Raw genomic sequence first — 26,937 nt, forward strand, 5'->3', positions numbered from 1 at the left:
TTTAGTTGAAAAAACTATTCCCCATGGTAACTCTTTCAGGAGTAAATTTCCCTTCCTACAGGTAGATTTCGCTCATTTCCTGTTGTTTCACCTCCATTCTTAACTATGAGTCATTTGTGTGTAGGATGCTTGTAACTCAGGGACTGCCTGTGTTAAGTTATATTTTCTACTGGCATGTGTAGGTTGTGGCCCTGTTTAAACATCATATGTTCTGGGTGGTGAAAGGAGTTTCAAATAGCACGAACTCTTAGAGAACCCATGTCTATCTCTGGTCATCACTTATTATTTTATTCTATTTAGTACCTTGGATCAGTGGCCCCAGAATCTTCTTTGGGCAGCATCATAACATGAAATTTTAATCTTTTAAGTGCTGCACTCAGTAATCGACCGTGTTATCTTGCTAGTGAAAGACATGAATGCTGACAATTTCAGAATTTAGATCAATTATTCTTGAGACCTCCTTGATTAAATGTTAGGTAACTGGAATAGGGATGACTTTTGCCATAGATGAACAATTAAATTCCTTTCCAAGCGTTTCCTCACCAAAACATTATTGTTATGTTATGCCTAATCAGGATGAAGTTTCTTATTTATTCAGTTGCTTGGAGCAGCCTCACTTCTGTATATCCAAAGATACACACACACACACACACACACCTCACTCTTGGGCAGGGAGGATGGTAAAAAAGTGCTTTGGATTTACTTTCCCAAAGCTCCAAAACATACATATCTTCTGAAAATCCTAAGAACTCAAGTGTGTTCAGGAATGGGGTTTGTGTGAAATTCAGTTTGAAATAATAATAATAATTTTATTTCTTACCCACCTCTCCTTGTGTCTCAAGGTGAGTTACAGAATAATTAAAACTCATACACATTGTAGAAATACCAGAAATACTTTTTAGAATGTATTTTTAAAATAATACATATTAAAACATATTTCTATAAAATAATATAGCAAAATGTGTGTGTGAGAGAGAGAGGTGTAAAGGAAGCAGCAGATGAAAAGAGAAAGCAGGATAACTGAGCAGGATATTGCTTATTTCAACAGTTTTGAGGTTTCAGAGGCTATGCAGACTTCAATGCAGAAGCAATGGTCCAAAATAGCATATGTATATTGGCTTTCTAATTAGATGTTGCTAGGAAGACTATGAACAGTCTTCCTAGCATTTTATAAAAAATATGTTTGGTAGAAGTCTCTTGTATGGGAAAGAAACAGAATGTATGGAGCCAATGTTATTGACCCGTTGTTGTTGTTAGAATCGTAGAGTTGTAAGATTGTCTGGGGAGACCCTGCTCTCAATCCCACCTTCTCCGCAGATGTGTCTGGCAGGGATGAGAGATGGGGCCTTCTCAATGGTTGCCTCTCGGCTGTGGAATGCCCTCCCTAGGTATTTATGTCAGCTCCCTCCCTTCTGACATTTTGTAAAAAAGTCAAAACCTGGCTTTTTGAGCAAGCTTTCGCAAATGTAGTATAACAGGTAAATATAGAACTATGGAATGACTGGACGGTGCGACTAGAAAAATGATTTTAGTAAGGAGATGTTGATGATTTGTTTTTTATTGGTTTTGTATGTTTTTTATATTATATTCTAAATGTTTTTAATTATATTTTATGTTATTGGGACATCAAATTGTTGCCAACTGTAAACTGCCTTGAGTCGCCTTCGGGCTGAGAAAAGTGGTATACAAATATGGTAATTAATTAATTAATTAATTGAGAGACCACCAGGGCCATCCAGTCCAACCTCCTGCCATGCAGGAATACACAAAATAATCCTGAAGAAATGGCCATCCAGCCCCTGCTTAAAAAAGGGGACTGCACCACACTCCAAAACTGCATATTCCACTGTCAAACAACACTTACTATATTTAGGTGGAATTAATTTTCCTGCCATTTGAATCCATTGTTCCATGTCTTAAGCTTCTGAAGTAGTAGAAAAGATTGCTCCCTCTTCAGTAGATGTGGGTTTTACTTTTTTTAATGTTACAAGAGCATGCTGGGTATTTCTCACATGTTTTCTACCACACACTCAGTTTGCATTGACTATGCTACATTCTGCTTGATATAAAAACCAAATATTCCCACATGTAGCTACCTAGATTTCTGGGTCCAGTAATCCAATGAAGTTCAAAAGGGAAGAAGTGACATGAAGTTGCGTTGAAAAAAAGAAATATGTGTAACCTTGCTTGTGAACTTTTATACTATTTGTCTCCGATTCCCACAATACTAACATCACGCATCAGAGATGGAAATATCCATGTTCTCCAAGTGTCCTTGTATTTTACCCACATACATACTTTGCTTTGTGAATATTTATTTCAGTGTCTTTGCAGTTCTGGCACAGCTTCTTTTGCAATTTTTCTAACTTTCTTTGACCACGTGGAATGTCTTATCTGATTGGCACATTCCTACAGTTACATATCCTATAAATTCAAGGTCATCTATGCCATTTAATGGCAGTTGTTTGCAACAATGTTATGGTTTCTTAAAAACAAACAAACAAAAGTCAGGTGAAGGCACTCTCAATTTCGTTATCATTGTAGGTTTCCTCCTTTAACCTACAGAACAAAGCTTTTACTGAGTGAGCATGCCTCCAAGCTCTTTTTTTCACTTGGCTTTTTTTCCACCACAGATAAGGTCTTAACCTAAACAACTTCTTTTCTTGTTCTTTTTGTGGCCTTGCCCTCACAGAAGATAACATCAAAACACTAAAAAAAATCTGTACAGTTCTTTTTCATTGTAAACTCTTGCCCAGCTTTTATTTCAGATTTGCTCTATGACAGAGTAAATACAGCTGGGCATCCCCTGGGCAACATCTCTTGTAAATGGCTAATCTTTCTAACCCCAAAGCATTGCTTTTTATGTAAAGCTTTTGACATGCCCCCCCCCCCCCCCCCCACACACACACACATATTATAGCTCAAAAGTCTGGCATCTTTTTGTGTATCTTCACAAGTCTTTTTGACTGTTTTTTTCCAAAACAGGATCTCTTCAACAGTATTATTAAACAGTTTCTTTGAAGGATTCAGAAACAGGATACAAATGTTTTTAGTACACCCCCTGGATGTGTCTTAATAAAAGAGAAATATATAAAGGGGGCAGTATCCTCAAATGAATGGTCTCTTGGGACATTTCAGTAAAATTCTCTAATAGATAAGGAGTATATTTGGGAAGGAGAAATTCAGTGAGTAAAGGCTCAAAGGCTTCTCTAGATATTTCATCAGCTAAAAAGATTTTGCTGCCTGAGGTGGAGCAGTACATGCCAAACCCCAAAGCTTATTTGCTAATTTTGGTATGAGAAATAAAAATTGCCTTTTCTTAAGAGTTAACCAGAATCAGCTACCTCACTCTTTCTAATCATGAGTAATTTTGACTTTGTCTGTTCAGTCTTCAAGAGTTTAAGTCTTACGTTCATTTCTTACATTAGAAGAATTTATTTTTATTTATTTACAAATAAATAAATAATTAGAAGAATATCTCTAAATCCTCCATAATGATTGAACGGTAGACTTTAGGACAGTGGTTCTCAACCTGTGGGTCCCCAGATGTTTTGTCCTTCAACTCCCAGAAATCCTAACAGCTGGTAAACTGGCTGGGGTTTCTGGGAGTTGTGGGCCAAAACACCTGTGGGACCCACAGGTTAAGGCTTTAGGAAGACCTAGAAATTTCTAGAGAGAATACATTTCTATACATTTGTAGGTCCTCCAATGTGATTCTGTGGTCAACTTCCAGCAGAAGTTGATGACAGAGTGGCACTGAAAGATCTAGAAATTCCTAGATAGGTGTTCTCAGGTTAAAAAAAATCTTCTTAATCAAGGTTTTGTGTGGTTTCTGAGTCCCTAACCCTAGTGAATGTCAAGGACTGACTGTATACGAATAAAGGACTGAACTAGAATGACTGTAGTTCAACCCTCAATTCATCCATGAAGTAGACTTGCTACCTCATCTGACGGGCAAAATTGCCCGTCTTATGATACTCCCTTTTCACTTGCAGCGTCCGCTGGCACCCACCCCATGATGTAGATCTACTTCCGGCGGGACTCCAGGATCCATAGTAAGAGGGTGCATCATAAGCCACCGTGGAGGCTCCCATGTTGCATAGGCAATAACGGAAAGAAGCTGGGCAGTGGATGCTCCCCCTTTGGGAAGTGGTGAGGGGCAAGCCAGGCAATGTGGGGCATCCCATGCCCCCCCACAGGGCCCCGACATATTCACCATGCTGCGTGGTGAATCCCAGTTTTAATGTGATTACGTCCTTGGTGATCTTGAATTAGTTGTTCCCTTATCATAGTATATATGCAGGAAGAGAAATAGAAATAGATTTCTTATGCTGAGAAAAAAAAGACATCAACCTCTATGCACATTTTAAGTTATTACATAAGTTAAATTACTACATAAATAAATTCAGTTATTAAATAAGTAAATAAATAATTGTACATATAGGATAACATCTTGAAAACTTTTTTCTGGCATAAAAATCAACTCAAAATAAGTCGAACTCTTCTGCAGCATATAAGGGTTCTTTTTCCTGGCAAAAGCATGTGACCCCTCAGTAAAATAATAGGCTGCCCATAGTCAAAAATTCCTTATTCCTGATCTAAATAGGCAGCATCTCCTTATCTAAATAGACAGTCTTCTCCAACCTGATGTCTTCCAAATACATTGGACTACAACAACGGACACAATCAGTGCTAGCTGAGGATGAATAGAATTATAATGCAATATATCTTGGGGATACCAGACTCAGGGATGCTGTCTTACATGAAAGAGTTGAAATTATTTGACACTTAGTGTTTTGTAATCATAGCACTTATATAGCATATTGAGGGAAATGAAAATTGAAAGTGATTTTATGCCGGCCTCAGATTTGTTGTTGGCATTTTCTTTGGCATAATAAATGTCTTTTCTTTCATCTTCTATCCCTCCACTTTTCCCTTCTTGCATTTTCCTTTGTTTTTTACATAAATCTGCCTTATTACAATAGCACTCTTGTGCATTTGGTTTGAAGTTATAGTGATTTTAAATCCAGTAACTAAGGCATGTAATATAAAAAGCACTCTTTCTGAAGGAATCCTCCCCCCCCCCCCTTTTCCTTTTCTTAGAAGTACAAATGGAGGATTACCTCAGTGTAATTGTTTTCACAGCTTTTTTCTGCTTTCATGACAACTGTTATTTCTCTGGCATGTCCAACAAAAGCTCTCAGGCTTTCAGTAGTTTCTCACAAAATATTTATAGTACTAAGATCACTTCTGACATAATCCACTCATTGTTTAGATTGCTGACAGCGAGTTTGCTTTATTATTTATTACTTTTTTATTTTGTTTGTGTCACACAGCACGGAAGAAATGGAAGATGCCACTTTATGTAGGGATCCCCCCTGCTTGCAGACAGTACCATGTTGCTTTTATTCTCCACAGCCATGTAAGTGAACATTATTTTAAAGTCAGAAACCTGTCATTCTCTGAATTTTACAGCCTCTTATGGTATGTGCATTGTCTAATTTCTTTCAATATATTTTTTAAAACAGAACAAAAAAAAACCCCACTCTGAACACATCAAGCCAGTAAATCAGCTAATAATACTAAAGCTTACAACATGTAAAGCTGACAATCGTGATTAAATCTCTTCCACAGGAAGAAACATGATGTCCTATGGAAATTATGTGGTTGGGAGCTTGTCTACGCTGGCTCCAAACTCCAAGTTTGAACCAACGTCAAACTTGGATGTCCAGACAACATCCGAGATTTCCAATTCAAAATCATTTAATACGATTTTAACACACATTCAGCGAAACAAACACCAGAGCAGCCCTGGACTTCAGGGTTACTGTGTATTGCTAAACCAACAATAATCCAAAAACAGTTCAGTTACAGTAATCCGTGACTTACCAAAGCTGCAAATGCGTAACCTACACATGTGGAGGGGCAGTTGTAGTGTGAAGAGAATACGCCAAAAAGCAGGAAGGGGGCAGGGGAGTGTTTGTAATTTGGGCAGTGCCATGTGCAAGGGTCCCGGTATCAGGGCTGAGGTTTATACAGGGTAAGGCAGCATAACTTCCTTTTTTAAAATGCGCACCATTCAGTCGGTTGAAGACGTAGCGGAGCACTAGTGGTCTCGTTTGAGAGGCGGGAGTATAAAGTTTTGTGCTGACACAGTTCAGTCGCCACCATGCGTTGGAACAGTGAGGAGCGTGCTTTTGCCGTTGAGGCCTACTTTTCCAGCAGATTTGGAGTGGCCGGCACGCTCTCCAGATTTGGCCCTTTGTGATTTTTTTTCTATGGGGTTTTTTGAAATCCCGTGTTTATGTGAACAGTCCAAGGACCCTACAAAATTTGAAGACCAACATCCAGGAAGAAATTGCCAAAATAATGTCTGCTATGCTGGCAAGAGTCATGACAAACACCAGAAATTGGTTTACTCTGTATGGAGAATTCAGAATGGGGGACGTTACCTACCTAATTTGATCTTCAAAACTATGTAAAACAAAACTTTAGGTATGCACCTACATTATAAAAAAAAATCTGATTCATACAATGGGTTTTATTAAGTTTTGAAAAAAATAAGTTATGCTGCCTCACCCTGTATAAACAAAAGCAAAATAAGATGAAGATCATATTTTATTTATAAAGAAAACAAAAGTGTCTTTCAAGGTCCAGCCAAAATAACAAAATTCCAAAACACAATCTGATAACTAGGACACATCCTGAAGTAAAAAAAAAATCAAATTAATGAAGATAAGCCAAGGAGTACATAGTCAGGTCCAAAACAACAACAAACACCAAAGACCACAGTCCAGTAATCAATCAAAGCAAAATATTTATTTCGGTCATTGACCAGCACAGGAAATAGTGTCACATTTCCAGACAAACCTGGCAGTCCAGTAATCAAATCCCAGAAATTCAATTATCAGAGTCCATAAGTCAAAGGTCTGGAATCCAGGAATACAAACCTAAGTCAACAGTCAGAAATGCAATTGTCACATCCAGAAGTCAAAGCTGGGAATACAAACAGAGTCCTTAAACAGAGTACAAGGAAGCCAAGGGCAAAGTCCAAAAATCCTACACCAGGAGTTCTTGGAAAACAAGGTGCAGTATACTCAGTGCCCAAGAAAAGCGTATGCTCACCTAGAGCTACTTCACAAAGGGTCTCATCACACTAGAGAAAAATCCACTTAAAATCCGGTTGCTTCCTCCTGCAGAATTCTGGGGTTTGTAGTTTAGGGAAGAGCCTTTTACAGCCTCACTAAACTACAAACCCCAGAATTCTGCAGGAGGTAGAAACCAGATTTTAAGTGGATTTATTCTCTAGTGTGATGAAGCAGAAAGACAACTTTATTTAGAGGTCTCAGCTGAAGCTCATCGCATCCAGACTCAACCTCTTATTTGTTCCAAAACCTTCAAACCTTTATTTGTTCCAAAGGCTGATTAACCCCAAGCTTGCTGGAAATACTGAGAAGAGTCCTCTTTTGCTGGAAACCGGTCCCCAGTTGTAGTTGACCCAGGCCAGACTGCTGGCCATGACAGGCAGAGAGAAGATCACTAAAGAAGTCATAGGGAGGAGGAAGCAGGCTTGTTTTCCCATACCCTGGAGACTAGGGTACAGAGCAGTGGCTTCAAACTACAGGAAAGGAGATTCCACCTGAACATTAGGAAGAACTTCCTGAGTGTGACAGTTGTTCAGCAGTAGAACTCTTTGCACCAAACTGTGGCATAGGCTCCTTCTTTGGAGGCTTTTAAACAGAGGCTGGATGGCCATCTGTCAGGGGTGCTTTGAATGCAGTTTTCCTGCTTCTTGGAAGGGCTTTGGACTGGATGGCCCATGATGTCTCTTCCAACTATGATTTTATGATTCATTTAGAAAAAATAAGGGAGCACTTGCCTGTGTCGCACTTAGGTGTGGTTCATTTGTTCTTCCTTCACCACGGAACATCTGACTTTCTTTATGAGATTAGTATAGTTATCTTGACATAACCTGGTCCTGAATTGTATAGAGTTTTGCATACTACACCAATTGTATAAGCCTAGTCTGGTAGAAGACTTCCAGTCAGTGTGGTCTGTCTAACACAGGTATCATTGGTTCTTGTTAAGGCACTCCCGTTCCAACTGCTATCCATTCAGTCATAGTCTACTCAAGATCAAGTGCATCTGCAAGGCTCTTATTTCAACCTAAGATCTAAGGGCAGGATAGAGAGCTGCTTATAATGTACTGGAATGAACTTGCTGAGAATCTCAACAAATTCCAAAGAAAAACCATGCAATAAAAATGTTCATAAGTGTGGTTTCTAATAACATTGCTTTTCAATACATGCTGAATTTATTACTAAGTATTCTTTTTTATTATTATTATCACAGCTCTATATCTTTGGTGGAATAAATGGAAAAGATTTCAACGATCTTGTAGGAATGAAATTGATAAAGCCTTCAGACAGACAACCTAGTAAGTTTATTCGGGACTGTTTTTGATGATCATCTTTGAAAGTTCACTTGCATTCTGAACCCTCAGTGATATCACTAAGAAATCATGAGAACTTCTGAATTTCCAAACTTATTTAGTCTTAAAATAGAAATCACACTTTTGCAATTCTGATGGTCTTTTCCAAATGAATCTCTGTTCACTTTAGTGGGACATACTTCTAGATAAATGCATATAAGATTGCATCTGATGCTGCTTAAAATTGTGAGTTTTCTGTGGTGAGAGATTTTAGCTGTGCAATTTCAGAATTATATTCTTTGTGTACATTAATATACATTTACTTGTGACTTAGCCTGTTAAGGAAAATAGAGTAAGTTTGGCTTTGCTATTTTCAGTCAAGTAACCAGTCATGAGCATTTTGCAATTATGAAATCACATTTAGTAAGTAAGTAACACTTTATTTCTATCCTGCCCTATTTCCCCATGATGGCTCAGGGTGGTTCACAACATAAAAGGCAAACATTCAATGGCATATAATACAATAATAGACTAAAACAATTCAAAATAAACATAACAGAGCATTCGTCAATAAAACAAATCACATGAAAAAATAATAAATTACACAATGTTAATAAAACAAAAGTCAAAAGCCGTGTCAAAATACCATTTCTCATTCCATTTAGAAGATGTTTAATTGGTTCTTTAGTTTCCTATGGCTTTTGTCCATCTTTTCACTTTGTATTTGCTTAAATTCAAAGGAAGTGTAATTCATGGCCTCTCTACTCACCTTGTATAATTGTTGGATATGCTACACTGGCTTCTGTCACGAATCTATAGGAAGAATATATTCAGCCTCATAAAACTAATGTTACTATGTGTGGTATTTTCAGACTGCAAAGTTAAGTCCATCTAACTTTAGGATAATATTACTTGCTTGCAGCTGTAGTAGTAAATTAAATTATTGTTAGTAATTAAGGTTTCAATTATAACCAAATTGGCTTTTAGATATGGGATGGGATATGCCTTTTCTACTATTTCTTACCTGATTATATTGAGATCCTATCATACATCAAAAGTACAATATGGTTTTAAAAATGGAGAAGACAAGCATTTGTGGTGTGCATTTTCTGTACACCCCGCCCTCCTTTATCCCACTTCCGGATATTCAGGCCTGCGTAGATGTGGCCTGAGTAAATACAGAGATCCCTTTCAGAGCCTTTGCAAGTTTTAGCAACAAAATTAAACCTTGCCGATTGTATCAAGATATTGCTATACTGGCTGAGTTGGAGGTTTGTACACTGCCTTTCAACTCACCTGAACTGAGCTTTCCACAACTGGAGAATTTGCACCCTTGTCTGCCACCTGAAGTTGACCCATAAAAACTGGACCTCAATATCAGGTTCTGAAATCTGGTAATCCTAAACTGGAGAAAGGTGAATATATAGCCTTCATTGACTCTTGGTAAGGTGTCATCAGATTGCCCTTCATCAATGATCCTACCTTGAGACAGTTTTGGGTGGCTATGAGTTGTCATTTTAAGTTTCCTTCAACGGATCTATGCCATCATAGGGTTGCTTCAGAACATTTTCAGAAATTTTTAAATGGCCAAGGAAAGAGCAAGCTGCCCAGCTCAAGAGCATGCATCAGTACTAGTAGCCTTTGACAGAATGCTAGAGCTGTGATAGATGCCTGAGGGTGGCAAATGCTCAAACCAAGACTGACAATGAATAAAATGGGGAATAAGGTGGAGGAGCAGAAGCAAGCTGTGCCTCCTTCTTGCTCAGATTGATGAAACAGTTTATTCTGTTTCTATTCTGTTCTGTTCTTGAAGAGATCAGATCAATTAACAAAGAAAACAAATCATAACGTTTGCAGAGATTTTTTTTATATACATTTATCCTGTACATCCATATTTTATACATTCCAGATGTGCCTTCACATTTTGCATACAGATCAAAGATATGATTCCTTGTTTGAAAGATAGGATTCCTTCAATTATGTTTGCAAGTTGTGTCCTGTGACAAAGGTTCAAATAGTGGCAAATGGTAGTGGCTAAATCTGCAAAGCCTTGAGTTCAGCCATAAACAATTGCTTCCTTTATAAAGTAGTTTTAATTGCTGTGGTTAAATTAGTCATCTTGGGTTTTCCATTTCTTTATTTTCTTTCCCGTTTTAGTGTTTTACAGTTCCCTTGCTGTACTTACTGTATTTATTTAGTGTTTAAAATAATGATTAAGTTACTGCCTCAGCATTAGTCCTTAGCCACTTTGAGTTTTGTGAGGAAAGGCAGGGTAGTTTTTAAGTTTGAGAAAAAGCAGAGACAAAATGCTATTCAGTGAACAATTGATCAATTTTTCAAGAATGATGGACTATAAAGAATATTTTTTATTCTTCCACTAATGTTAGCTAACAGAGTACCTTGTATACTCGTGAAATTTTAATCAAAAATCAAACCAAAAAACCTGGTGTGGCTTATCCATGGCTTAATGTGAGAACTGTACCTTAACTCCTATAAGAAAAGGAACCATGCCCTTTTCTGAATTGAGTGGTAAAAGACAAGACCTAAATCCATCCCAGGAGACCTTAAAAGAAGCAGGGACCCCCTCTGTTCTCTTTTAAGGTAATGGTGGTGGCCATGGATGACTGGTCACTTGAAATGGCATTGGTGCTTTCCCCTCTCCACAGAATGACCCTCAACATATCCATAGATCATATAAAATCCATATTTCTGGTCCTGAAACCTACCCTTGACTTATACATGAGATAAGTTTATACCATAGTTTTACTCTAATCCTTCACAACATGTTAGGACTGACTGTTAATCCACTGGAGTAGTTTTTCTCAAACTGTTCTTCTCCATGTGTTTTGGACTTAAGCTCCCAGCCAGTTTACCAGCTGTTAGAAATTGTGGGAGCTGAAATCCAAAACATCTGGAGGAGCACAGTTTGAGAAACACTTCACTGGAGAAAGAAACCAATAATGTTTTTGTATTACTTGTTATAATGCCATTTATTGTCTGCGGAAGCTGCCATGCAAACCTGTGTGTTTTACTTGTGATTACTAATTTAGAGAAGTAATTCATGCAATAAATGATTCTTAATGATTTCAAAATAGACTCTCAATTTATTTTTAGCCATGACTGCTTTGAACTAATGGATATTTCTGCTCTGAATTTTAGTTATGAAGGAGATTTTTTCAGAACTGGGAATCCAAGAAATAAACAGCAGGTATGTCTTCAGATGCCTTTTTTCTCCTATATTTTCTGCAGTGGGTGGGGGGTAACAATAAGAATTATTAGTCCTGTTAACACACACAGTTAACACACACATCCATGTCACTGATCCAGACAACAGTACTAAGAAGACAAAAGGGGACACACACAGCCAGGCATGTAGCCGGGGGGGGGGGGGCTTGGGAGGCTTGGGGGGCTTCAGCCCCCTCCCCCCAAATTCTCATGGTGGTATGCGAAAAGGCCTTACTGGTACATTATTTAAACTGTTATGTTTATTCATATCATGATCTGATCACCATGCGCAATATATCTCATATGCATGGGGGTATTGGTGTAACAATACAAAAGGTTTGCTAGGGTAGACCCTCTTTCACTCAGACTCAGCCCCCCCACCCCCCGAATCAAACTCAGCCCCACCCCTCCCGAATCAAAATCCTGGCTACGGGCCTGCACACAACCCTTCATGGTATTGGCCAACATGTGTGCGGATCAGAGGTCACATCAGCCAGCTCTCCATGCCCACCATGCTTTCCAGCCATGCATCCTGCTGGTTGTAAAAATGGATCTTCATCACAAACAGACTTACATGCTTATTCCTTTCTTTCATTTTTGCAAGCAAGATCAAGTAATCACAGCAGTACTGCTCTGTGAGAATATGAGGGTGTCTACAGTGGGTTGTTGTAGGTTTTTCTGGCTGTATGGCCATGTTCTAGAAGCATTCTCTCCAGATGTTTCACCTACATCTGTGGCAAGCATCCTCCAAGGTTGTGATGTGTCTACAGTGTTTTCATCATATATCGATAACCCACAAATAATAATAATAATAATTTATACCCTTCTTTTTCTCTCAGAAAAAGAGTCTCAAAGCAGATTACAGTAAAACCAATACAATACAATTTTAAAATACAAATTTAAACTTTAAAATAGAATGAAATATTAATGGCATTAAAAAATAAGCAGTTAAACCCCTTGAAACCAATTCAAAACCTAAGCTAAAACCACAGCACCTATTATAAACTATTGCAATTATATGAAAATAATGTAAAGCAGTAACAAAGCAAAATAATTCTTTTATAGAGTAATCAGAGATATTCAAAATGATGGCACGTAAGTAGTAAAGCATTCACAAACAAGCCACAGATTTCAAAGCCTCTTTTCTCCTAATGCAGTATTTACTTGGCACATCCTCGTTTTTATAGCAAGATACATCTATTAAAAATGGCTGACATCATTATGTGTTTCTGATATCTGAAAATAGTTTAATTTTTCACAGAAACACAAAACTTCAGAATAGAACTTGGTTCTTGTCTCCAGTGCCTAAATTCTACAAGTTCTGTAGGATTTCAGCTTAGATGAGTCACATTTTGTATGTTGTTCATATGAAATAAATCTAATCCTAAATTAATTGTTAATATGTTGCATTCGAATGTGCAGGTTTACACCCACCAAAATCCCCAAAGTGAGATATGAACTAACAGATTCTGCTTTGCTGGCTGCATCAGTTTCTCCACCACCTCCTGTTCCAGTAAGTGCCTTGTTTTAGCTTTGCTAAGTCAAAGCCTTTACAGTTTCTCAGTCTAATAAAGGAGCGGGAACTGTGTTGTTTTCTAGATGTTGGACTATATTTTCCAGTAGCCCATCCCACCAAGTTATGGGAGTAGCAATTCAGCAATATCTGAAGGGCGACATATTACACTCTCTGTGTGTGCATATGTATGTTTGCTTGCCAACTTATGAATGCTCCATGAATGTCATAGGAGTTTTTTTTTGTTCCTTAGGCAAGGAATACTCAGAGGTGGTCTTGCAAGTTTTTTTGAAATATAGGTCACAGTAACTATTATTTATTGGTGGTCTCTTATTTATTTATTTATTTATTTATTTCACATATTTGTATCCTGTCCTTCTCACCTTGGAGGGGGACTCACAACAGGCACTCATTCAATGCCAACAACAGTAATATATGATAATAGCAATTTAAACAATTCATTAAAGCAATTAATTACTAAAACATTTGTTTAAAATCACACAGGTTTAAAATTTCATCCAAGTACTAACCAGGGCTGCTTAACTTCCTGATAAAATATGCTGTATGGTTTGAGTGAGATTGTATGAAAGGCGTACAAATGCGGCCCAATTGGGCTGAAGATACCATTCTAAGGAATGAGGCCTGGAAAACTACAAGCCAGAGGCAAAGAACTCATGGACTAATTAAAAATTGCTGATGAGATTTAGACAAATGATTAACTGTTGACATTCTGACTTGATGAACTCTTGGTGGAAAAATAACTTGTTTACATTGCCAAAGACAATGGTTCTTTTAAGTAAGGAAATCAACACTGTGGCTCCTTACAGAAATTTTTACAAGCCTCCTTGATAAGGAAAGCCAATTCAACAAAATCAACATCTGTTCAGGAACTGATGGAATTTGTCTGTCAGTAATTTACAACTTCAGAACCACATCAACCGAAAATACTACATAAAAGGATCCTTCTCTCTCAGTGTCAGTGTGTCCGACCAACTGAACACAATTTCTGAACACCATTGTGAACAGCCGTGTCCTCTCAAGAAGCTGATCATCTTCAACAAGAAGACTGGTAAGAATGCTTGATGAATGAATGATGAATGATTGAATGTTAGAGTATATGTGTAAATGTTGATGCAATATTCCCCTTTGTCTATGTAACCAATATCTATATATATATATAAATGCTCTGTGCATAATGAGTACCTTAAAAACAAAAGAACCAATGAACAAAATCACACCAAATTTGGCAACAAAACGTCTCACAACACAAGGAGTAACCATCACTCAAAAATTATGATTTTGTCATTTGGGAGTTGTAGTTGCTGGGATTTATAGTTCACCTACAATCAAAGAGCATTCTGAACTCCATCAACAATGGAATTGAACCAAACTTGGCACATATAACTCCCTTGACCAACAGAAAATACTGGAAGGGTTTGGTGGGCATTGACCTTGAATTTGGGAGTTGTAGTTCACCTACATCCAGAGAGCACTGTGGACTCAAACAATGATGGATCTGGACCAAACTTGGCACAAGCACTCAATACGCCCAAATATGAACACAGATGGAGTTTGGGGAAAATAGACCTTGACATTTGGGAGTTGTAGTCACTGGGATTCATAGTTCACCTACAATCAAAGAGCATTCTGAACCCCACGAACGACAGAATCGGGCAAACTTCCCATACAGAATCCCCATGATCAACAGAAAATACTTAAGGCCATCCAATCCAACTCCCTTCATCAGGGCAAGAAAATGTAATCAAAGTCCTCCTGACAAAGAGCCATCCAGCCATAGATAGATATAGATAGATAGATGAGATAGATAGATAGATAGATAGATAGATAATTAGATAAATAGTCAAACAGTGATGGCTCTTGTTAAGGCCTTTGATCCTGCCTATGACATGAGATCATATCATCATCCAAGATGGCCAAGGCTTCCAGATACCACAGTAGGGTCTTCTCAGGGGTGAATATTGCCACTATGAATGTTAGACAGGCACCAATTCTAAACAGCTGTTTGTGGTTGTTGAAAACAACCATTTCCTAATGGGCCTATGATTAGAAACTTGGTCTATATATTAAACCAAGAACAAGTAATGTCCTAAGGGTTAAGGGGAATTACATGACCTCTTTCCATTCCTCCACCTTATCATCATCATCCTCATAATTTACATATTATTTTTTCATCTCCATGTGACTGTTGTGCCCTCCAGCCTAGACTACCCCAGGAAGGGCAAAAGTATGTCAACATTGATTTCAGGGGACATTTGAGTAAAAGATTCTTTAACATTTATTAATAAAAATATTGTTTAAACTCCCCATGGGCTGCAAAAAATGTCTTGGGGAAATGCATGTTGCTTGCATGCACATTTATCCCATTTTTATCGAAGCCAGAGATACGTGATAGTATATCTATGGAATTGTTCATAGTAACTGGACATGTGTTTTTATTGGTGACACTATCCACCATATGTTTTTACTCATCCTTGAAGTATTTCATGATGGAATGCACAATACAAATGCTACAAGTAAATGAATAAATGAGTGCCCACTTCAGAATGTCGTATAAGGAACCATTGGTATATTCTGTTTTTCCATATTAACTACAGCTGAGGCCCAAGTGGTAGTGGCTCATGCAGATAGAGCTCTGCATGAGCCACAAGCAACACGAGAAAGCCGGGAATTGGAACAGGACTAATCAAGTGTAATTAAAGTAACAGTACTTGCAAGTGAAAAGAACTGATAGAGCTCTGCTTGAGCCACAACATAAGATAAGCAACACAAGAAAGCCTTGAATTGGAGCAGGACTGAGCAAGTGTAATTAAAGAAACAGCAATACATCTATATAAACATAAGAGAAGATTTTTGAGACCACGGATTATATGAAGAAAATGTCATACATCAAAAGTTTGTTATAGACAATTGACAACCTGAAGAAGGATCCCCGAAACAAGAATATTGTACCCGGGATTACTTATTGTTGTGTTATCATATAATCCTGACAGTTGTGTTATATATATGAATCTGACATTTGTACTGTTCTCCTTTTGAGATTTATGTAGACTATGTTTAGGAGTTACAATATAGTAATAATTAGAACCCATTTGGGACTGTCAAGCAAGACCAATTCTTGAATTCTCAATTTCTATTGAAACCATTTTCATTACATTGAATCATAGAATCAAAGAGTTGGAAGAGACCTCATGGGCCATCCAGTCCAACCCCCTGCCAAGAAGCAGGAATATTGCATTCAAATCACCCCTGACAAATGGCCATCCAGCCTCTGCTTAAAAGCTTCCAAAGAAGGAGCCTCCACTACACTCCGGGGCAGAGAGTTCCACTGCTGAACGGCTCTCACAGTCAGGAAGTTCTTCCTAATGTTCAGATGGAATCTCCTCTCTTGTAGTTTGAAGCCATTGTTCCGTGTCCTAGTCTTCAAGGAAGCAGAAAACAAGCTTGCTCCCTCCTCCCGGTGGCTTCCTCTCACATATTTATACATGGCTATCATATCTCCTCTCAGCCTTCTCTTCTTCAGGCTAAACATGCCCAGTTCCCTAAGCCGCTCCTCATAGGGCTTGTTCTCCAGACCCTTGATCATTTTAGTCGCCCTCCTCTGGACACATTCCAGCTTGTCAATATCTCTCTTGAATATCTATATTGCAATATAGATATTTGTGCATAATAGATAGGTAGTTTCTAGGGGACCACTTTTGCCCATGTGCCTATAGTGAAGAAGAAAAGCAGAGAACAGAATAAAAAGAAATAAATTCTTTTGAGCACAGCAGCGCTTCCACTGCTTGCCATGTAAGTGAGCCCTAAGAACAACTTCAGGTCTGTGCCTTGCTAGTAAACGGCCTACATAGATTATCTCCTGCAGATGCTGCTTGAAAACATTGCTCCAATGCATTCTCAAAATAAATTATATTTGCTGGAGGGACCATTTAAATGTTGTTTAAATCATTTGTTTATAAAGATTTCCCAGATTACCCCAATATCACCATTACTTAGCAAAGTAATTACTCTGTATTTAATTTGCTTAGCAATTATACTATCAATTAAATATTTGCCTACATAATATACTCCTTGGCAAATGAATTAATTAGTATTAAATGTTAAGAAATGGCTGTTAAACAGCAGGCATAATGCTATAAAAGAATAGATTAGTCACATTGCTTTGCCACAATTAATAATTATTATATTAATTAAATAAATGCCAAACATTTGCCTTTCTCACTCTGAAATATTAGAGGATCAAATCAAATCTGGAAAGAGGATAATGTTTACTCAAAATGTTCACTACTCTGTACAGTCTTTCCTTTAGCGGGGTTGACTGAAAGAGCAAGAACATGGATGCATACGTCTTGAACTGGTGTTACTCCAACATCTCTTACTTATTATAGTCTCCCCAGAAAACAAATCTATTGAGCCAAAAAGTAGGCTGAGATGCAAGAAAACTTGGCTAAGGTTGAAACACTGTTCCCAGTCAAAACTGAGGTTAATCATAATAAAAGCTTTCTGCTCTTTTATCCTATTTTGTATTAGCTCAAACATTATTAACTAATGACTTTCTCCACAGCCAACTCAGCTCCAAGATTTCCATTCTGTGCGTAACCAAGCAATGGAGATGATTACACGGGCCTTTGCTTTGCTGGATTCTGAATTTCAAAAACTCGAAATGTAGGTATTCTGTGTCATTACCAAAATATTTGTTTGATGTAATGCTTCATTGGGAAACATGGCTGGGCTGATTTTAATTGGGTGAGATCAGCATCTTTTTGGCACAAAAGTAATGAAATGCTCTTTACTGTATGTATAACATTTATTTGGGCAGGTAATTCTTCAGTTATTTTCTTCTCAAAGAAAGTAATGAAAAATTTTAGCATTTTTTCTCACTATGACAAAATTTTTGAAAACCATTTTTCAAAGGCTATTCACAATTCTGGAAATTTTTTGGGTTAGAATCGCACATGGTTGTGTTGTTTCAGAAATGACATTTTTTACACAGAAATATCTCTGTGCAGACATATTATTTTTGCACAGAAAATGCTGCTTTCTATAGAAACCAACCACATGCAAATTTTGTAGAACATAAATCTCCATGTGCAGCATTTTCTACATGGAAGGTTATATTTTTTAGAGAAAAAAATACTTTCTGCACAAAAAAATACAGTTTTCTGTGAAAAACAGCCACTTGTGAATTTTGTACAGAATAGGTTCTAAACATCCTTGTCAGTCCAGGATTCATCTTGCCAGTTTCTTAGCTCTTGAGAAACATGTTTTTAATCATTTTTAATATTTTCAAATCCCTACACCCTTTGAGACTTTAAAATATGAGAGAATCTCACTGCAACTAAAAATGTTTCACTGTATTAAATAATATATTTCCTTGGAATCTTAGTTATTTGAAACCAAGATGAGGCAGGGAATACTGGTCAGGTGATAGTAAAATAGGTAGAACTTATTTATGCAGAAACATTATTTAGGCAAAATGGAAATACAGATGATTGACACAAGTTGGTTCTAGAGTGACTTCTTCTACTGAAAAAGTGCTTCTTCCAATGGAAGAAGCTTTTCTATTAGAGAAATTTTCTCCATGTTTATTAATTTATTCATGCATTATAATATTTGCAGTATACATATATTATCCAATAATCAGTGTTGTCTGAGCAGTTTACAGTAACCAGTAAGTAGAAAGTCTAAAGCAATTCAAAAGAATCAACATCACAAAATTGGCACATGTTGATTTCAAGCTGAAGCTGGCTTTGCTTCCTACAAAAACATGTGAGTTGTAACCTTGTGGGGTTGATGGAGATTTTCTGCTTGAGAGCCTCAGCTGCTTCAACAGGAGGATGGTTTCCAGGATTACCTTGTGGGAGATACTATGACAAATCCTTTAAAACACGTTTGAATTCTCCAATGCCTCTGTTGGTCATTGTTGAAAAGTCAAATGAGTAAGCAGACAGAAGAAAATATTAAGCATTATCTCTTTAATGAAACATATTGTGGTAGTTGCAGTTGTTGATTTGCTTTCTTAAGAGTGGTAAGTTACACATATTGACATGTTCATCAGTATAGATTCTTGGAGACTTAGGTGTTTATCTGTTGTTTAATAACTGTTTAATTTATATCAAGTGGTTGTTTAACCTGTACTAACGATAGGTACTGTCTTACCTTGGACATTCCAGGGTTTGTTTTTGTTTTTTTTTTGTTCTCTTTTTTTCACAAGGATTGACAGCTATTTTAGTACACTTATGTGGCTCTGTTTCTGCTATTAATGCTGTGAAACCATAGTGGCAGTGTCACCATGTCATATAGGGTTAGGCTAAATTATGAGTTAAAGCCACTCAATGCTAAAAGCAGGGGGACAAGAACAATGCTGCGCAGAGGTCACAATCATCATAAGGTCAGAAAAGTGTGTGTAGCTTGCAATATATGTACATCCCAACAGATTCCTGCTGTATAAAGTTCTGGGACACTTTCAAGTGCTTCAGTTTAGTGTTCTAGTTAAGGAGGGTCCTTTTTTTAAAAAAAATAATGCATTAACACATGGGATATGCTTATTTCAAAAAAATACTAAACTCATAGTTCGCTTTGGACCACCACTTGTTCCTGATGTGTATCTTGATTAGCCCTTCTCAAATATTTAGATGTATAGGAGTACATCTGCCATAATCCTGTGCCAAAATGGCCAGTTACCAGCATCTTGGGAAGGATGGACTTTAATCTATAGTTTTGCTTTTTTTAAAAAAGCCTACTTTTTATTCTCAGTGCAAAGGCTGAATTGCTCCAAGCAACATCGGTTTTCCAACAGGAAAAAGAGCAGTATGACATGCAATTTAAAAATCAACACAAGGTAGGTAGGTTATTGTTCTTCCCACCTGGCACGATGTATTGCTGTTGTCTCTTTCCACAGCCTTTATTTATGATTGGTTGTAAGGGTGCTGGAGCATACTGAAAGTAGAGCTCTTCAGTTATCCTGAACATTTCATTCACTTCAGTATTAGATTTTATCATATCATTGGCAAACACTTCTTACCCAGATGAATTTTCTCTAAATCCAGGACCTCCAAGACATGCTAGAAAAACACAAGGCCCAAAATGAAGCATGGCTCAAAGCCAGAGCTGAAGAAAATGACAAGGAAAGAAAAGAGCTCTACAAACTGAGGGTAAATATGAACAAAATGAAAGTGGGGAGGGGGCAGTAACTAGGAAAAGCATGAAGGTTTCTCTGTTCCATGACCTAAGATTTACTTTAGATTGCATACACAAAATATTTTTCTAAAGTAATATCCAATTGTTGATTGAACGGTTCTGCAATCCCTTTTGAACCAGATGCTAGTCTTATAAATACTTACTGGAGTTAAGTAAGGCAAATTATCATTTGTTTCCAGATGTTATCCATTTTGTGGAGCCTTCAGTGGTGCAATGGGTTAAATCCTTGTGCTGGCAAGACTGCTGACTGAAATGTCAGCAGTTTGAATCTGGAGAATGGGATGAGCTCCTGCCTGTCAGCTCCAGCTTCTCATGCAGGGACATGAGAGAAGCCTCCCATAGGATGATAAAACATCTGGGCGTCCCCTGGACAATGTCCTTGCAGACAGCCAATTCTCTCATACTAGAAGCAGCTTGCAATTTCTCAAGTCACTACTGACATGAAAAAAATCCATTCTGTGGGTGTGGCATGGTCTACTGATTTCCCTGTAGCTTATTGTCACAACCTGAGTGTCAGTATTTCTTTCCATATCCCTGAAGATAACATTTGAAGAAAAGTATAGCTAGACTGCTCGCTAACCTTTTCAGATTTTAAAGTTCCAGTGTGCCCAAATGTCTGCTCTTCTTAGCAGTATGTTGTATAGGTGCCAATATTATTTTACTTTGAGATCTTCTGTGGACCACATGAAAGATTTAGAGCAACTGACTGTGAGATATTTGTGTTTTTCACAAAGAACGTAGTGGTGGAGGGAATCTAGTTTTTACATAAAATTAAGAACTTGAAGCCAACGTTGTTGCTCACTTATTTTCCTGTACTCTAGAGCCTTTAAGTAATTTTTCTACAATTCAATAACAATAATAGAGCTGAGGTCTGCAGGGAGAAAATTGGGCAAATCAGGGAAGCTGTTGTCTCCCAGGTTTTGTGGAACTATGACTCCCAGCATCCCCTGACTTTGGGTTGCATTAGTTTGGTATAGAGGGATACACAATCCAATAAAATCTGGAGGACTGCAATTCCACTTACTTCCCATTAAACATCTAGAATGTAGCAAGGTAGGCATTGGGGGTTGGTTTTGCAGCTCTCTCCTACATGCTCTGTCTCTTGGAAAAACTACTAAAATATTTTCAAACTTTAGTTGGTTGATTCCACTAATACTGAGACAGCTGTAAAATATTTTAATATCAACAGAAAACTAAAAGGACTATGCTACTTACTCCTTCCTTTCACACACAACAGAGTTGTTGCTTGCTCTAAATAGAGCCCTATGTGCCCACTGTAATACAACATGACTTTACTATTGTATCTCCATTTCCACTACTTTCATTACAGTAGTATTATTGCCCTTAGGGATCCTCTGCACAGAGTTGGCATCATTAGTCTCTACATTTCTCTGGTGTTTGGGTACACCCACATTATGGTGAAGTTCGAGCCTTCGTCACTGAATTTTGAGGTCAGCAACAGTGACAGTCTAATGGATATTTTTTCCCCATTGTGCTTTTCACTCACTTGTTGTGTTACTAGGGGAAATTACCAAAAGAGATTCTTGCCCTGTCCATCAGGAACCAACCCCCAGGATTAAACTACCAATAATAAACACATTTCTACTTCAAAAAAGCAGAGCAACCCAATTTAATGCATGCATCTTGTTTTTCTTTGTCCTTGCACTATGGAATGATCCGGGCAGAAATGCAGTGATGATTCACACAGTTCTGACTCACTGCATTAAATTGTTTTTAGAGAACGTAATTTGGTGTAGCCTGCAGCTTCTTGGAGCGTTTGTGGTTTTTTAAAAAAATATCAAGGACTTCATGTTAACAACTGGTGATGTGAAAGTAATACATTTTAAAAAAAAAATGATTAGCAAACATTCATTTTTATTAAGTATCTCAGTTTAAGAAATCCTTAAATTCATTAAAATGGTTGGAATTCAATTAGAAAAAATTAAAAAACAAACACAATGAAATCCTTTGACCCTCTTATTGTTTAATTAATTCAGATGAAAGAGGAGTCGGAGCAAGAGTTTTTGTGTGTTTTGTGTGCATGCTTTTCAGTTAGCTACTAGTATGATTTGATTTAAACAAAGTGCAAAATAACATGTTACACTTGCTGAAATGGCTTTTCCCTTGTTATAATCTTTTAAAACGTATTTTTACCTTCAAGTGCTGAAAGCCAGTGTGATGTAATTGTCTGGGACTGTTGGACTTGGATAGGGAGAGCAGGGTCTGAATCTCGCTCAGTATGGAAACCCACTGGGTAACCTTGAACAAATCTCATTTTCTCAAAGGAAAGCAATGGCAAACCATCTCTGTACAAATCTTGCCAAGATAATTCTATAAATCTTGCCAAAATAACCCTATAAATACCTTGAAGGAAATTGTTAAGTTTGCATTTACAATGGCATCAGTGTTTTGTTTATTAATAATACTGGATGGCTATCTTCAGTTTTGTGGCTGCCACAAACTATATTGAATTGGTTGAGGCTCTCATTGAGAAACTATTGCAAAATAGGCTGCAGGATGTCTTGCAAAAACAAAGTTTTTGTTGTTTTATATTTTTTTTCCCATGTTTTTGTGATAGATCCAATTAGGAAATGACCTTTATAACCCAGGAACAAAAATGATGTTACATAATGTAATTGAAGCAAAAATCCTTTATCATCAGAGATGGAAGGAAGTAGTTTTCCAACTCAAGGAAATTAACTGACAAAGATCCACAAATTAGCATAGATGGAGAAACTGACTTTGCTGATTAAGGAGAAACCTTAGATCACCTTGAAGAAACATTGGAACAACTTTTTAATGGCAACATTTGGGGCATATGTCAAGTGTAAGATTTTTGAATTAGAATAGTGGTACCGAAGGCTGAAGTGTGCCTTTGGACAGTTTACCTGTCCTAACATATCTCCCCCTACGAACCAGCTCAAAGACTGTCTGGAGAAGCCCTGCTCTCGGTCCCACCTTCCTCGCAGGCGTGGCTGGTGGGGACGAGAGGGTATTCTCAGTGGTGGCCCCTCAGTTGTGGAACTCCCTCCCTAGCAATATTAGATAAGCCCCCTCCCTCCTAGTCTTCAGAAGAAGTGTAAAACTGGCTCTGGAAACAGGCTTTTGAAAAATAGTGCAATATAGTAATTATGATGTGGATTGTATGCAACTGATTACAGAATGGCTTTAGACTTTGATCCCATATGACGTGTTTTAACATTTAGTATATTTTAATTATGTTTACTATGTTATAATTTTAATCCAATTTACGTTTAAGTCAGTATTGTATGTTTTAAGGCACTGTGTAGATGCCACTTGTAAGCCGCCTTGAGTCCCCCTCGGGGTGGAGAAAGGTGGGATATAAATAAGGCAAATAAATAAATAAACTCCATAATTGGGTCACCATAAGTAGATTTGTATGGATAAGTAGTATGGATATACTGATACGCAAGTTCTGTATGCACAAAGCTTCGTTCGATCTTTTTTTTAATCACCTCAGGAAAAAGCTCACCTCCCACCAACTAGTTCCTCCTCCTATTACTAAATCCTTCCCACGACTACACAGTGAAGCAGTGCCACCTGGAGGACTAACCATATGCCTAACAGTCCATCTTTTCTGTAAAACCTCGGGGTAAAAGGCACATTTTTTTAAAAAAAAATGAAAGCTTCCAAAAAACACATCACAAAGGAATGATCACAGATGAGTATCATTTTTAAGACTGGGTAGACAAGTCCATTTAACCTGATCCTGCACAAGGCTACGAATATATTTACATTATAATATATTTACATTGTATGGCAGTGTAGATGCACATACTCCAGTTCGAAGCAGATAATCTGTGACCAGATATTGGATTATATGGCAGTGTAAATCCAGTCAAAGAGGAAAAAGTAGGAATATCCTTATTTCTTTGATTCTAAAATACACTCCCCCCCCCCCCCCAATATAAACATATCTAAAAACGGAGTGCGTCTTCAAATTGAGGGTGTATCTATTCTGTTGATGATATTGAAATCACAGTAAATTTTACAATCAATGATGTTTTAGAATCAAAGAAATACAGTATCAGAGAGCAAATGAGTTTATAGGACTTGTTTGAGAAAATGCCATTGTTGTGTTTTATGGTTCATTCTTATAGCTTGTGAAATATAGCTAACTCTTATTTTATTTTATTTTTTTCCACAGGAAGAGATTCTATATGATCAGGAAAGGTTGAGAGATGAACAGCAAAGCATTCAGCGGCACAACCAGCAGCTCCTTTCTATAATGCAGCAGTTCAAAGGAATGTGAACAGTTTGCTGAATAAAGCCTGGTCACATGTACTAGATCATAGCAACAACACAGCACCCCTTGAACAACTGAGCTCTTATGTCTAGTGTAACAAAGCTCCCGTTACCATACAAAGTGAAGTTTGATCTCTCTAAGTTTCCATTCAGCCCGGGGATGAAGGCTCAATTAAATTCCCTTCCTCTTTTTAAAAACACTTCAGGCCTTTAATTCAGTATTCTTTTTTTTACACACACACAAATCAAACATGTCTCTGTTCATATAAGAATGAAATTAATTTTAAAGTCTGACATGGTAAAAAGAAAAATCAGAATAAATGCAATGCTATCCTTACCCAGTATATACTTTCATAATATATCCTTTTTTATATAAAAAAAATTAAATATTTTGGGAAAATGGAGGATTCTTTTGTTAGGAAGCTACTTTGTCTTATTGGGCTTTTCCAGCTGGTGGACTGGAATGTATCATCATGAAAAATCTCTTCTCCATCCCTAAACTATATAATGGTGAAGTTTGAAAGTGTAACAGTAATAAATATTAAACAGAATATATTTGATTATGAAAGCAGACATGATGAGTGAAGTGAGATTTTTAATTCCTCTTCTTTGTAAATACCTTGGTATACCTGATCTGCATTGTGTGTTCTTAATTTTTGGTGGATGCTGGTACATTTTTTCTGTGAACTTTCAATTATGAAAATTTTCCTAGACATCCATTAAGATGTTAAATATTTGACTCATCTTTATATGTATGCATACATTCATATCTTGATCTGAAAGGATTAAATACATTGTGTTTAAAATATCATGGAAGAAATTATTCATGCTTCTTTCATACAGACATTTTTTAAATTTATTTCAAACATTTATACCCATCCTTCTCTACCCCTGAGGGGGGACTCAGGGCAGCTTACAATGGCAACAATTCGATGCCGGCAACATATAAAACATTACAGTAAAATATTACACAGTAAATAAAACATTAAATTAAAATCAATTTAAAACATTATTATTAGAGTAGAGGCAGGTTTTCAAATGCCAACCTAGCAGTTTGAAAACATGCAAATGTGAGTAGATCAACTCATACCTTCAGTGGGAAGGTAAAAGGCACCCATGCAGTCATGTGAACAACACAGCCAGAAGGTGTCTATGGACAACAGGTTCCTCAGCTTGGAAATGGAACAAGAGCATGTTTCCATGGCCAGAGTTGAGCACCATCTCCAGAAAGCCGGAGAAGAAAGGGGAAGCCTTTACCTTTGTTCTGTGTATTTGTATGTTATTGTTATTTCATTACCAATTTCTTGTAAATTAATCAATGAAGAAAGTAAATCCTGGCTGGTGTCTTTGTATATAATACACTACTCTGGTTTTAATATTTTATTAGGCTATTTTGAAAACCCATACATGGTAATACAAAAGTAAATCCCACCGTAACTTATAGAAGATAACTCTTTTTTATTGTTAGAGTCTCAGTACACAAAGAGTTTGACAAACTTTATTGCTTTAACATTAGAACAATCTAAAGATTATAAATAGGATAAGGCTGCTGTTCTTTTGCAACTGAGAAATGGTTAAGCAAAAGCCTGATTTTCTCAGTTTTTGTTAGACTTGCTTTCTCTGCATAGTGACTTTTGTAATTGCGTGATGGTGTTTTAGGTTTTATCTCTCCCCCCCCCCCCCTTCGGTTCCATACCTGTTACAATATCCTGTGTTTTAAAATGTGATTTTAAACTGTTTTTAAATTACTGCTTTACTGGAGAGTTGTCCCTCCCCTCCCAGGGTGCTTGTGCCCCGCTTTGTGCTGGTCAGTGACCGTAATAAAGTTTTGTACTTGTACTAATTTTTATTGGTTTATTTATTTATTTATTTATTATTTGCAGTATTTGTATACCACTCTTCTCAACCCCAAAGAGGACTCTGGGCAGTTCACAGTGTTGGCAACAATTCAATGCCATCAATAAAAAACAGTATAAAACATCAAAATTGACCCTTCCCTGATAAAACATTAAACACATCACATAAAATACTGGGGAGGAGCAGAGGATAAGTTCAACTAGCCCCAGATGTGATGACGCAGCTAGCTCAAAGCCGAAAGGAAGGCTAGCGGCCGACGGTACTGGAGGCGAACGACGAATCCGATGCTCTAAAGATCAACACACCATAGGAACCTGGAATGTAAGATCTATGAGCCAGGGCAAATTGGATGTTGTTATTGGTGAGATGTCAAGACTAAAGATAGACATTCTGGGGGTCAGCGAACTGAAATGGACTGGAATGGGCC

The 26,937-nt window shown here is 37.4% G+C and overlaps 1 protein-coding gene across 1 annotated transcript in view; it reads left to right on the top strand.

Annotated features, from left to right (window-relative positions):
- LOC132766443 (rab9 effector protein with kelch motifs-like) overlaps positions 1-26,492 on the top strand; it is a 61,643-nt gene extending 35,151 nt beyond the window's left edge. The window contains exons 12-19 of the mRNA XM_060760822.2: positions 5,337-5,422; positions 8,353-8,437; positions 11,591-11,639; positions 13,079-13,169; positions 17,752-17,852; positions 19,944-20,028; positions 20,237-20,341; positions 24,556-26,492. Of these exons, the coding sequence (XP_060616805.2) occupies positions 5,337-5,422; positions 8,353-8,437; positions 11,591-11,639; positions 13,079-13,169; positions 17,752-17,852; positions 19,944-20,028; positions 20,237-20,341; positions 24,556-24,660 (707 nt within the window). The 3' untranslated portion in view covers positions 24,661-26,492. The remainder of the gene's footprint in view (positions 1-5,336; positions 5,423-8,352; positions 8,438-11,590; positions 11,640-13,078; positions 13,170-17,751; positions 17,853-19,943; positions 20,029-20,236; positions 20,342-24,555) is intronic.
- Positions 26,493-26,937: the final 445 nt, after the last annotated feature.

The sequence above is a fragment of the Anolis sagrei genome, chromosome 2 (genome assembly GCF_037176765.1).
Source record: "Anolis sagrei isolate rAnoSag1 chromosome 2, rAnoSag1.mat, whole genome shotgun sequence".
In the NCBI taxonomy this organism is placed as follows: domain Eukaryota; kingdom Metazoa; phylum Chordata; class Lepidosauria; order Squamata; family Dactyloidae; genus Anolis; species Anolis sagrei.